Source organism: Colletotrichum karsti (assembly GCF_011947395.1).
Source record: "Colletotrichum karsti strain CkLH20 chromosome Unknown Scaffold42, whole genome shotgun sequence".
NCBI classification, from domain to species: domain Eukaryota; kingdom Fungi; phylum Ascomycota; class Sordariomycetes; order Glomerellales; family Glomerellaceae; genus Colletotrichum; species Colletotrichum karsti.
In genome coordinates, this window is record NW_024065942.1 from 408,385 (window position 1) to 421,756 (window position 13,372).

Consider the following 13,372-nt stretch of genomic DNA (forward strand, 5'->3'; position numbering starts at 1 on the left):
CTCGCTTAATAAGATCGCGTCTTACATGCATAAGCGTAGATTTCCTGGAGTTTTCGAGCTGCCAAACATCCCGTTTCATCCCCAGCTTTCGCCGTCTGTGAGACTGACTGGTTGACATTCTCGCCCTTTGGTCCTCATGCTGGTCTCCATCACGAGACCAATTCAGCGCAGTCCGTTCCAGCGAACATCCTTTTTGAGAAGGATGTATCACTACGCACAGCTCCCTTCGGAACGATTCATTCGACTTGTCAACATTGTGCGGGACGCCTCCTCACAGCATGGGTTCTCGCTACGTCTTACAACTCACTCGTTGAGTGACTTACCGCCTTTCTGGGCTTTGTCGTACACATGGGGCTCACCAGACTTCCTGGAAGACGGCAGCGAAGATACGGACCATGAGGAGCGTTGTTTTCAAATCGAATGCGACGGCCACGACTTGCACGTCGGTGAGACTCTCTTCGACTTTCTACGGCACACAAACCAGGAGATGGTTGCCAGGTCTGAACTATTACACGCCCATTCCCAAGCCGCAACCCTCGCCCGCCGCCTGGCGGTTCCCGAGAGAAAATTCAACTTTTGGATCGACGCCATCTGCATCGATCAAACAAATCACGATGAAAGATCGAACCAAGTACGCCTCATGGGGGAAATCTACCAGTCTGCACACCGCGTAATCGCATGGCTCGGTAGCAAACAACCAAACGACAACGTTCAGTGGGTCATTAGAAAATTCGCGCCTTGGATGTTGCATCTCTCGCGATCTCCGACCCGGAGCCAAGTCATCAAACTGCTCCGAGAAGTCGGACACGAAATGAGACGCCCGGATGCCGAGGAATTGGTAGGCGCGGAGACCTGCGAAAGGTGGCGCAGGTCGTACACAGACTTCTTTGCCTTTTTTGCGAGGAAGAGATGGCTCACTCGCGGCTGGGTAGTACAAGAGGCAGCCATTCCAGGCCGGCACGCGGTTATCATCCAATGCGGCAGTAGTCAGTTCTCGTGGACCACTATCAATGCGTTTGCTACATTTATCCTCGACGTTGGATGGGAAGATACGTTGAACGAGCGTTTGAACGAAGACCTGCCTGCATGGAGGCGACGGCCTGGTACCATCGAACGCCTGTGGAACCCAGTCTCGTCATCCTTACCGGACTTTCGATCCGAGGTCGTCAACAAGTCTATGGTTGACTGGCAAAACAGGCGCTGGGGCGCGGTCACCGACGAACATGTTCGCCATGCGGAGGTCCTTCACAACTTCCATAGGCTACGTTTCTACGAGTTTCAAAATCCGGTTGACCATATCTATGGCACTTTAGGACTGATGCCTCTGATACTTGGTCCGAAGTACCCGCTTGGGATAAGGCCTAGCTACGAGGTCCCAGTTGACCAGGCCTTCATCGATGTCGCATCCTGGCTTATACCACATCTGCCTAACTTGGATGTTCTGGGCCTGGCTGGCGTTGCGGATGGTAGACGTCAAGGTCTGCCTTCCTGGGTGCCGGACTTTTCCTTCCACGGCCCGGAGCAATACACCTCGCTTCAAAGACTGCGCCAGAGACGGATGAAGCATGCTCGATGGTATGGTCCTCTCGACGCAACACGTACTTCGAGCATCTCGGAATCGCCAACTCCATTTGCTCGCGTCGATGGGAACATGCTCAGGCTCGAAGGCATTCAAATCGACACCATCGAGTTGCTTCGGAAACTCGAACACGACGATCAGGGTATCATACGGAACATCTCTTGGATCGTTGACTTCTGCGACCGCAAAGGGTCCTACGCAATGAGCAACGAGTCCTTCGCTGAAGTAGTGGTGAAGACGTTGACTGCCGACATCAGGCCGAGAGCCATTTCCAAGAAAGATTATGACGCTCGAGAAGACGGATGGGTCCGAGATTGTATCACATACAATTGGCTCTTGAATAAGAGTTACGAGGATTTGGAATTGCCCAGGCAGTCAGAAAACAACGATTCTAACGCCGTCGACAAGAGCCAGCCTTTCATTACCGTGGACGAAGCTTTGCACAGAGCTTCTCAAGAGGGCCTTCCATCACGACTAGCGGATGACCCGATCACCAAGATCGTGTATTTTGTCACCCCCGGAAGGCAAATATTGAAGACCCAGAGCGGTCTTCTGGGGCTGGCTCCGTGTGAAGCCCAAATCGGTGATGAAATTTGGCTTGTGAAAGGCGGGAGGATGCCATTGATATTGCGAAGATCTCAAGCCGGGAGCTATGTCTTGGTTGGCGAAGTGTACGTACATGGTATCATGCACGGGGAGATGTTCACCAATGAGCTCCAAGCCAAATTCCGCGAAGTAGTTTTGATATAACATATCAGGAGACCCGTTTTCGGATCTCGGATCTCAAACAGTCTTTGACCGAGTGATTAAGCTTATTTTCGCAAGCCGATTTTTGCGTGCGCGACTCGTCAATCGGTTGACTCATGACCAGGGATCGGGATCGGGATCGGCGCGGGGCCGGAGTCGAGCCGGGACGCGGCCCGGGATCCCATCCGATGACTCGGCCCAGTGACTCGTTCCTACTTCGTGACTCGGGCCGTCTCGCGGGGTTGGGAACGGAAATGCATTCCATGTGGCTTGATGTCTAAGCATAATGTGCTTTTCCGATTACGCTGACCTTCATTTTGTTCAATTCCAATCTGCTCTTCAATGTCAATTTCATCCCCTGGCTCTCTGTCCTTCTTGTAACGTTTGTACCTACGGAACTTCAAGATGTCTGTCAGCACAGAACCAATCGAGCTTGGCGCTCTATCGACCGTCGAAGAAGAACACCATGAAAACTCTCATCAATCACTGCCTGCTCCAGATGGAGGGTCGGAAGCATGGAAGTTTTTGATTGGTACTTTCGTGGTTGAAGCAATCCTCTGGGGTAAGTGTGCAACTCGGGATATTCGAGAAGACGGCCCTCCTGACCAGATGCGTCACGTCACTTAGGTTTCCCGTTGTCCTATGGCGTGTTTCAAGAGTTCTATTCCCAACACCCCAACTTCAAAGACGATCCCAATATTGCTGTTATTGGTACCGTCGCAACCAGCATCTACTTTCTGGGTGGTTTCGTCGCAACACCGCTGGTAGCTCGATACCAAGCATGGCAACGACACATGATAGTTGTCGGGTGGCTTGGTTGTGTCTTATCACTAGTCGCAGCGTCTTTCGCCACGACGGTCCCCGCACTCATCGCTACCCAAGGGGTCGCGTACGGCTTCGCCTTTCTCTTGGCTTACTACCCGGTCCTGCGCATGTTGAATGAGTGGTTCGTCCAGCGACGAGGCTTCGCTTTCGGCATCATGTCTGCCGGCGCAGGTTGCAGTGGCGTCGGCTTCCCATTTCTCTTGGAGGTTCTCCTGTCCAAGTACGGTTACCAAACAACGCTCCGCGGTATAGCTGTCGGGGTTTTCGTCACCGTACTACCCGTAATCCCACTTCTCAAAGGACGACTGCCGGTCTCGGGCCATGGAGCGCTTCGGAAGATGGATATCCGATTCTTCCGACAGCCTCTCTTCTACTGCTTTGCCCTCGCCAACTTCTTGCAAGGCCTCGGATATTACGTCCCTTCGCTTTATCTACCAACCTACGCAACGTCGCTAGGACTGTCTGGTACAGCGGGCGCGATGATACTCGCTGCGAGTAACCTCGCCATGGTTTTCGGACAACTCGGGCTCGGCTATTTGTCCGACCGCGTCAACAACGTTCTTGTCCTTGTCTTCGCGTCGTCGTTTCTATCGGCCATCGCCAGCTTCTTCCTCTGGGGCTACGCGGGATCTTTGGCTCCTCTACTCGCCTATGCATTGGTCTACGGTGTGGCATCTGGCGGTTTCCCCTGCCTCTGGCAGAAGTTCGGCTCTGTGCTTTCGGAGGATCCTGCACCTGTCTACAGCTTCATGGCGTTTGGGAAAGGCATCGGAAACATCCTGATCGGGCCGATTAGTACTTCCTTGATCAACGGCCCTGTTCGCTCTGGGTATGGCCAGGGGAGATTTGAAGGTCTGATCATCTATCTCGGTTCGATGATGTTGGGGTCTTCCCTGGGAATATTGGGGTGGTCTTTGAGGCCAGGAAGAAACTAGAAGTAAGGTTGATAATCGTCTGCGTTGCAGTCAAGACGTATGGGGTGGTGTTTTGCCCCGTCCCGTATGGGTACTGTCGATAGCAGGAAGTTGATGCCGTCTTCGAGTAAGATAATGGGCGGCGATAGCCACCGAGCAATCCGCATCGAATGTAATCTTCATTCACAATGTGAAGTATTGACCGCAGGAATATCGAAAGTCGAGCGCAAAGGACAAAATCCCGCGGAGGCCGAAGGCCCGGAAAGACCCCGCTTTTATCCCGAGGACCCGGAGCCGCTCACCGGCGAGGCGCCAATCGGCGAAGTCAGTATTTCGGAAAGGAGTCTTGCCATCTGTCAATCGAATTTAGGTTGCCTCCAAGCACGATTAAGAAGTCATGTGCTTTGCGAGACTGTTTTTATCAATTTGGATGGTCTTCATCCCGCCGGCAACTCGGCCAGCTTGCCGAGCCGGGGTAGAGGCCCTCGAATTGAATTGGCCCCCGCACTCGCGACGATGTGCTGAGACGCGCCCACGAGAAGCGCCCAGGGGACGAAATGACAGCAAATGCAACAGGCGGGTCTCAATGTCCTCTGTTTCTTGGTGCTGGCCACAGTCGCAAAACACCATGAATCTCTCGACGATAATCCTTCCACATTCATCCGTCCAGTACTCTTCAGGGGCTCCGTTCCCAATTTCCTTTGCGGGACTTTTGGCGCCTTGATTGCCCGGTTCGTCGAGTCAAACAGCTGCAAGCCCGTCTCTGTTTGCTGGATGTCGAAATGAGGCGCTCTGTTATGCCCTGAGCGATGCCGCTTTCGCGCAAGTGTGCCAGCAGCTGTGCGGCGTGGTTAGATGACAACCACATGGTCGGGCGACCTTTACGAGCGCCACGCCGTCGCGGCGCTTCCAAAGGAACCGGCAGGATGCGATGCCATGCCTCGATTTATTGCCAAAAGGAACGTCAAGAGAGGGAGAAGGATTGAAGACGCTAGAAGAAATGTGCGAAGGAACCGAACAGCATGAAAAGCAGCCGCAAGCTCAAAATAACGGGAGTAACGCCCCTGCCGAGCGCCAGATACACCGGCCGAAAGCCATCCTTAACGGTGAAGTTCGGGCAAACCGTCCCTTACATAGGGGCTGAGACCGCAGTAAACTGCCCGCATGAGAATCAGGGGTAAAAGGCCGAGAGAGGAATCGGGTAAACCTGTGCCGCAAGGTGCTTAAATCTCTCGCTAAGATTAACGCTACGCGAAGCAATCTAACCGTCCCTAGAAGTTGTGTCCGTGTTTTTCTTCTTCCTTGAGTGCGAAGTCCGCCGTCATGGACCGTCATTGGGTCCAACAGGGCTTCAACACCAAATACGAAGTCGTGGTTCGATGCCAAACTCTGGGCTGAACGGAGCCGAGAGCTTCGGGACCCGGGGAAATGACTCCACTACTCCTGCGGCCCAGCGCAGTTGTTGCCTATTGCCAATTTGCTAATCTCGCGTGGTTTCGAGGCGGCCTCGAAGGAGGAGGAGGAGGAGAAGGAGTGGGAGGAGGAGGGAAAAAGTGCACATAATACTCGCGATATCCCCCCATCTCTGAGCTTTCGGACTTTCAGGTTCCTTTTCGTTCCCTCACCGATCCCAGTCACTCTTTTGTATCGTATTCCGGATCAGAAAACTCCACAGAAAACATGCGCTTCTTCGCTGCTGCTCTCGCCCTCGCGGCTCCTCTGGCCGTTTCCGCCATCGAGTTCACCAGCCCTTCGCTGAACTCCACCGTCACCAAGGGTTCCAGCTACGAGCTGAGTTGGAACACCGTCGACACGGACCCCTCCGTCTTCAGCGTCTACCTCGTGAACTTTGTCAACTGGCCGCCTTCTTACACTCTTTTGGCTCAGAACATTGAGACTGCTTCCGGCGCCGCCACTGTCCAGGTCCCTTGCTCCGAGATCAGCTCCGGTGGCTACCAATTGTGAGCCTCCCTCTTCTTCTCATTCGTGATCTTGTCACGCGTCTCTCGTCTTCCTCCAAGTCTGCTTTTGCTCTTCACCCCCTGAAAGCTCGCCTCATTAAGCGAGGACGGTCGACGAGTCATGTGGCCGTCATCCTAAATGAAAAGCGGAGTATTTCTCAGAGGAAGACAAGGGCCTGCCTACCATGATCTTCATTGTCACTTGCGCGCGGAAAACAAGAGATTGGGCTGACATCGCTTGCCTCCGAATCACAGCAACGCCATCAACGGAACCAACGTCTACGTGATCTACGCGCAGACGCCCAAGTTCGCCATCTCCGGCGACGACTGCACCGACCCCACCCCGATCCCGGCCGAGCCCTCCACCTGCGCGCCGCCGGCCACCGTCACTGTCACGGTGAGCAAGACCCTTTCCAGAAACTCCACCGCGGCGGCGACGGGCTCGGCGGCCCAGCAAATCACTCCGACGCCCGCCGTCGTCACCCAAGTTACCACTGTTTTCCATGGCACTTGTCCTGACACCATTGGATGGTCTTCAGGCTACCATCACCCCGTGACTCTGACAAAGCCCCCCGTTGCCCCCAACGCCCCCGAGGTCACCAAGGTCCCTGGCAAGGGCACCTTCAACTTCGCCGACGACGACGACGACGACGATGAGGACGTGACGACCGTCTACAAGACTACTTACCTGCCTCTGTCGCTGGCCCCGACCGCCTGCGGCTGCTAAGCGCGAACGCAACGTGATTCCCCGGAATCTCGACAACGATAACGAAGCCTTGACGTAGACTCGTGGCGAAACAACGGAAACCGGAGCGGACGTTTGGGGGAAGGAGGACTTCTTATTTCTTATGTTTTGCCTCTTCCAGGGCAGACTTTCTTGGACGGGGTTGGTTTGGTTTGGTGTAACACTGAGCGGAAGAGTTGAGAACAAGCATGGCGTGGCGGAGTGTGGCCGATCCCGAGATCACTTCAATACCCCCCTGAAGCACTTCCGTTTTAAGTCTCCCGTGTCTTTCACCTTCTGTGCGCGCACTTATACTATTCGTAATGTCTAACGGCCTCACGAAGCGAAATCAAAGACAGAAGATAATGAATGAATTGGAAGGTGACATTAACTCTCACAACAAACGAACCCATGACCATACGATCCGTCTCGCAGAGTTGCAAAACACCGTCGTAGTAAACACAAGGCCACCCCGGCAACCCAATAATAGCCCGCGCTGCCGCAGCTCCGTGACGCCAAGCCGTGCCGAGATGGTGGAGGCGGTTGCAAGTCAACTCCAGACGAGCCACTTGCGGCGTCGTCCGAAGTCACCCAAAACCAATGCTATCTTATGCGCTCCGGGCTATTTGCGACTTGTTTGTCTCTTGGCATCACTGACATGTGTTTTACGACGACTCTTGATGCCGTTAAACAACTACCAACGCGACTCTGGCGATCCAACCTGCCGGGTTTTGGGGTTATTCGGGGAAAATTCAGAGCGCTGCACTCAAAAGTCTAGATCTCGCAGGGTCCGGCACGGGGTAAGTCCCTGCAGCAGAGACCTTCATGCGGCTCAAGATCTCCAATGTCACGCTCTCCGGGCCGGATTCACGTCCACGTCAGCCAGGTAGTTGAGGAGACAGACTGAACATGTTCTTGCGGTTTCTGACGACATCTGATCCTATATGCCGTTCCCCGAATAATATGTGGGACTGACACGCCGGTTCCCTCTTCTTTCCCCGGACTGTTCATCACTTCATCTCGTCTTCTCGGCTCGGTCAACCTCCTCTTCTCGCCTCTCATTCTTTTCGACATTGCAGAAGCTTGACGCTTCGTAACATATTCGGTTTTAATTCTTCGAGTTCATTTCGCTTCTTTGCTGCTGTGCGGCTCCATTTCGAACAGCCTTTTCGGAACCTACTCTCATTCTTGAGGTCTGATTCGTCGGATCGATAATGCGTTTCGCTCCTCTTGTTGCCGTCACTCTCTTGGCGCTTGGCGAAGGGGGGCTTTGCGATGATCGCCAAGAAAGCCAGTTGAAGATCTTTGGTGTAAGTTGTCTCCATGCCTCACCCAGACACGGCTTGAACATCATCATGCATCGCCAACCTCTAGGCTTGAGCATTTGGCTAATACATATCACCACGAATAGGGCAGCATCGCCGGCCGCGCCGCAGCTCTTGTGAGGCCTGATGTCCAAAAGCCCAGTGTAACAAAGAGGCAGATCAGCTTCTCGGGTGGCGGCATCAACATCGGCGGGCCGGGTGGTTTGCAGCTCGGCGGTGGTGGGAAAGGCAAAGGCGGCGGCCAAGGTCAAGAAGCTGGAGCTGCAGCCAACCAGACGGCCAACGGAGGCAAGGGCAACGGCGGTCTATCAGTCGGAGGCATCCAGCTTGGTGGTAATAAGCCTCCTGGAGGAACCGGCAACAGTGCTCTCGACGCCTTCTTGAACCAGGCGAACCAGGGCAAGAAGAACGGTACTGCCAACGCCGGGAAAGGAGCGGGAGCGGCAGCCGGAGGCGCCGAGGGAGCCGGCAAGAAAGGCAAGGGAGAAGGTGGACCGGGAGCCAATCCGGGCGAAGCTGCGAAAGCTGAGCAGGGCCTTGGATCAAACCCAGGCCAGGCCGCGAAGGACAAGGAGGCTGCGAAGGAGGCTGCACGGAAGGGCAAGGGAAATGGTGCGGGAACTGAGGCCGCGAAACCCGCCGGCGAGGGCCAAGTTATTCAACCTGGACAAGCTGGAGAGGCGGCGAAACCTGCTGGCGAAGGACAAGCTGCTCAACCCGGACAGGCCGGCGAGGCAGCTAAGCCTGCTGGGGAGGGCAAAGCCGAGGCAGGTCAGCCGAAAGCGGTTCAAGAGTCTGAGCAGTTCAAGGACAACGCCGGCATCACTGTCGGAGCTGACGGCCAGGTTCAGAACGGTAAGATCCCCATGATCCTGACACTGACGAAGACTAATTGTTGATTGATCTAGTTGGCGGAAATCTTGGTATCACCAAGGGTAGTGATGGTAGCACTTCTGTTGGCGGCAAATCTGGTAAGCTGACGTTGTCCTTCCACTGAATCGAAGTCTTGTCTAATGGCCGTTAGGTATCAATATCAGTCCCGGTGGCGCGCAAAGACAAGGAAAGGGCAAGCGTAATGGCGGACAACAACAAGCTGCCCCTGCGCCTCCCGCCGAAGGTCAGCCAGCCACTCCGCCCCCAGCTGCGGAGCCGCAAGGTGCTCAGCCGGCAGCCCCGGCTCCGGCTCCCGAAGCGGCCCCACCGGCGGCCCCGGCCCCGGCCCCGGAGGCTTGAAAGGCCTACTCTTTCTATGAACACTCGCTACTTTAGCATTAATTCAAAAGGTGTTCTTAATTGGTCTGCTGTAGCTCGCAAGTCTTAATTAACTCTTCGTTACTAAGGAGTCCATCTTCAAAAATGGTATTGACTACTATGAAGAGTTGAAGCTTCATGCAGTTCAGTGACAAAGGCCGCCAACTAACTATCTTCTCTCAAGTGTAGCCCGGTTAAGTACAAAAGAAGCAAAACTAGTGTCAAATCTTCATTTTCCAGACTACGTATACACTTTGGCAGACTCCTGGATTCCTGAAAGCGTACATGTAGAGAAATCATACTTGAGGACCTAATCAAGTCTTGAAATAATACGCTAGCGACCGCAATATACATGCTCTCAACGTTATTCCTCGTCGAAACGTGAAAGACGGTATAATTCGGAGTTTCCGTCGCCTTGATTTCTCTCAGTATGCCATGTATGTCGTAGACATATTTCGATCTGGCCGGCATCTTGGGCAGCCTGGCGATTCATTCATGTGGAATGAATCGCCTGCTAGATGAAAACGCTAAGATTGATTCATCTTTCCTCGTTCGGGCTCGATCGTGATCATCTTTCCTCGACGACTTGATCTGCCGGGGCAACTCTTGCCTCTTCCTCCCCTTGCCGTCTCAAAATATCATCGTGGCTCATAGTCGTGATCCTTTGGCTTGGCAAGATTGAAAGCCGTCTCCAGGACATGTGTCAGGGCGCTGCGTAGACGCCTGATAGACTCATTGAAATCATGTGCTCGCGTCGTCGGGAAGTTCGAAGTCTCGCGTATCGAGTGACTCGATCGAATGGTCGCGTCGTGGAGTTCGTTCGCAAACTGTTCGGCTATGCTTTGCTGTGTTGATTGCTGGCTTGGTCGAGATCTTGCTCATAGGCCTCTGCAGACAGAGGCTGCTTTTCATCAACCACAACCGGCTCTTCCTGAAGGTTCATGGCCGCCACGAGGAACAAGCCGTAACCCGCGACTTGAACGACAGTTGATAATGCCGCAACTCCTGACTCCATGATCTCGAGAGCTTGAGGGAACTTTGGGTGGTGGTCTGGACTCCGAACTCAGCAGTCGGCGGAGATCGCGCTCCAAGACACGTGGAAGGAGGACATCTCTGTCATAAGTATATGATCCACGGCGATGTGGTGCTCGACTGTGGCTAGGAACAGGCATGGATTTCATCAGAAAAGACATGCGCGGGACTACATTAACCGAGCCTATTCAGTGGTGATCATGAACACGACTCAAGATGTTCGCCCCGAGTGCGACATATCACCCGAAGCCGAGCTCTTAGGGAAGCATTGACAAGGGCAATTACTCGCAGACGGTGACCCTGATGCCCAAACTAAAGCCCGAAATCCAACTGAAGTCGACGATGTGATCCTACAAGGAGTCAAGAGGAAATGTCGTTGTGCGCTGGCCAATCATGGACGCTGCGGACCTGCGGAGTGGAACCCTCCGCAGTCCCACGCGGTGGATATCACACATCTGCCGACCTCGTCGTACCTAGTCCTATCAGCTCTCTTTCAGGGTTGATCAGACTGCTTCTTTCTTAACGAATCGATTCTCACATGGGACATCTAGATAGTGACATGCATAGTTTCACTATGTTCCCTGTCTCTTAACTTCCGTTATCGACCAGGGCATCGTGACACCCGAACGATTTGCCAACAGTGAAGTTCGCAGTTCGACTGAATCAAAACACACGTGCTTGACTTGACTCGTGAGACACTTTAGGTCATGCGGGAATTACATGAATGAATTTCCGTAAGATAATCACTACCAAGAGAATCACCTGGCCGAATCCTTCAAACTCGGGGCAACTAAAGCACCGTTGGTACGTTAAAAAACTTGATATGAATTAACTAGCATTATGAGCCAAACAGCATATTGGCATTCTGTTTTGCCAAGGTTTTAATGGTAGACCCGTCAAACCGACTTCTATGAGCGTCCAATTGTCTATTTTACATTACACAGGTTACATCGTGTTCCAACGCGAGTTGTCTTTTGTTATGGCGCGTGACCGCAATGGTATCATCCGGAGACCTGGAATGTGGTCTTCACATGGATACCGTTGGGATCAATGTCGCGGCCAAGCTCCTCGTCCGAACGCTTGGCCGAGACAGCAACATCGTTCTGTGTCTTCATGATGCGTTCTTCGCTGTCGTTGTCAATCTCAGTCCATCCCAAACCCCTGCGGCCGTCTTTTGTCAGACGGTCGAGACGGTGGGTGCTCTCTTTTGCGCCAATCGTGACGATGTGACTGGCAGACTCTTGGCCGCCCGTCTTGGAACGGTTCTTGGACGTGCGGGAACGCACAGCCGAAGCGTTTTTGGCGATCCAAGGCCCTAAGACCGGGGCATTGACGGCTAGGATACCCACGAACTGCCAGGGTGGGAAGAAAAACGGGTTAGCTGAGGAGAGCACAAGACAGGGTTTGCTGGGATGTGTGAAAAGGGGGCTGGGGGGATTGCGTGAGGTGGGTTGGGCCACACGTACTGTTTCTCTGATTGACCAGATAGTTCCCAGGTTGATGGATTCCGCATCTTGCAGGCAAAGAATGCATCGGAGCAGTGTAGCAATGATGATGAAAACACCTGTGCAGAGCCATAGAGAGCAGATAATTTTGCTGGAAACGTGTTAGTCCATACGAGATGATTGCATGAAGGAAGCAACTTACCGAGCCAATGGCATCTGAACAGACCATAAGAGAGGCAGTGGAATGTAGAGAATCATCATGTCCGTGCTTCAGCAATGAATTAGCTTTTGAGACTTCATGTTGTAAAGAGAGCGAAATAACGTACGTGACGTTGGTAATTGCGAGCGCAATGTAGTTGGGAATATTCAGAGCGCAGGCATCTGGACAGTCAAGTCAGTGATACGAGCAAACACGAAGCCATCAGCGATAGGGTCCGAACGCACCACCTGGGTAAGGGTACACCTGCCAGTTCGCATGGAACGGCATGCACCGTGTCAAGATCACGATGATAGTGACAAGATATAGGACAACACAGGTGTAAGCAGTGATTAGAACCATCTTTTGCTGTTGCAAGTTGAGCCTACATCAGACAAAGTTCCGCGGTTAGCAAACTCGATTCGTGAAAGAAAGCAAAGACTGGAGTCTTACGTGAGTCTTCGGTATAAGAAGAGCATGCATGCTTTCAAGCACCAAATGAGCGTCACGTATAGAATCCATCCCGCGAGCAGACATTTTGAGCCGATGACGATTCTGTCGACTTGCTTATCGGAGAGCGTCAAGGCGAGCTCATCGTTCATTCCAGTAATGCTTCCATATTGCCCTAAGGAACGGTCAAGTTAGACTTTGGACTAGGAATATTGGCACAGAGTAGATGCAAGGAGGTCTTACCGATCAACTCTAACATCACCAGTTCTCCCTAAAGCAGAGTGTCAGCCCATCACCTTCACCAAGACCGTGCGTGCGGCCCAGAAACCTCCGCATACCGTCCAGAAGAACACCGCAATCAATGCGAAATAGTCATCTCCCTCCCAGTTGGTCCCGACAATTGTCGAGCGGTAAACGATGCGGATAAGGAGCACGAGCAAACCAACGGCATACTCACTCCAAGCCTCGACCTGGAACGGTGTCGCCATTGTGGAATGGTGGTGGTGGGGTGTTGATAGGGTATGCAGTTGCGGTGGTTTCTCGTCCGCAAGTTTGCCCCCTCTTTGATCTGATGTGGCCGGCCTCTCTTTTTCACAGCAAAGCTTATTGGGGCCTGAGCATGAATTATACAAAATTTCTCTCGGTCTTCATTAAGTCATGGCCCTTGCAGCCTTGCCCGCAGACTCTGCCGAATTCAGAAATTCTCTTCAGCAAGGGGAACAGATTGACTAGATGTGGTGCCATTTGACGCCCGAAGTTGCATTCCGGAAACCCGCTTTCAAGGAGGAATACCAATCTTTCGTCTGTGCCTGAATCGTAAAAGGGGACTTCCAAGGTGCTAGTGTCTTCGTTGCAATATAGATCAGCATGTGTGTACCGAATTCTGAGGCTGTTTAGCCTAGGAAGGTCGTCCTTCTGCCCAC

The 13,372-nt window shown here is 53.2% G+C and overlaps 5 protein-coding genes across 5 annotated transcripts; 4 read left to right on the forward strand and 1 right to left on the reverse strand.

The window, feature by feature from the left end:
• Nucleotides 1-202: 202 nt before the first annotated feature.
• Nucleotides 203-2,329, forward strand: CkaCkLH20_10772 (heterokaryon incompatibility protein; the record flags this gene model as incomplete). The annotated part of the gene is made up of 1 exon (XM_038893486.1): nt 203-2,329. The coding sequence occupies one exon, from the start codon at nt 203-205 to the stop codon at nt 2,327-2,329; it is 2,127 nt and encodes a 708-aa protein (XP_038741299.1).
• A 402-nt stretch (nt 2,330-2,731) lies between these two features.
• Nucleotides 2,732-4,086, forward strand: CkaCkLH20_10773 (MFS monocarboxylate; the record flags this gene model as incomplete). The annotated part of the gene is made up of 2 exons (XM_038893487.1): nt 2,732-2,888; nt 2,954-4,086. The coding sequence occupies 2 exons, from the start codon at nt 2,732-2,734 to the stop codon at nt 4,084-4,086; spliced, it is 1,290 nt and encodes a 429-aa protein (XP_038741300.1).
• Nucleotides 4,087-5,745: 1,659 nt separating this feature from the next.
• Nucleotides 5,746-6,753, forward strand: CkaCkLH20_10774 (uncharacterized protein; the record flags this gene model as incomplete). The annotated part of the gene is made up of 2 exons (XM_038893488.1): nt 5,746-6,026; nt 6,282-6,753. The coding sequence occupies 2 exons, from the start codon at nt 5,746-5,748 to the stop codon at nt 6,751-6,753; spliced, it is 753 nt and encodes a 250-aa protein (XP_038741301.1).
• A 1,211-nt stretch (nt 6,754-7,964) lies between these two features.
• On the forward strand, nt 7,965-9,308 carry CkaCkLH20_10775 (uncharacterized protein; the record flags this gene model as incomplete). The annotated part of the gene is made up of 4 exons (XM_038893489.1): nt 7,965-8,060; nt 8,162-8,930; nt 8,984-9,046; nt 9,100-9,308. 4 exons carry the CDS (start codon nt 7,965-7,967, stop codon nt 9,306-9,308), a joined length of 1,137 nt encoding a protein of 378 aa, XP_038741302.1.
• Nucleotides 9,309-11,359: 2,051 nt separating this feature from the next.
• On the reverse strand, nt 11,360-12,937 carry CkaCkLH20_10776 (uncharacterized protein; the record flags this gene model as incomplete). The annotated part of the gene is made up of 8 exons (XM_038893490.1): nt 11,360-11,710; nt 11,825-11,954; nt 12,006-12,071; nt 12,130-12,184; nt 12,248-12,384; nt 12,453-12,624; nt 12,693-12,720; nt 12,788-12,937. 8 exons carry the CDS (start codon nt 12,935-12,937, stop codon nt 11,360-11,362), a joined length of 1,089 nt encoding a protein of 362 aa, XP_038741303.1.
• Between the last annotated feature and the right edge of the window lie 435 nt (nt 12,938-13,372).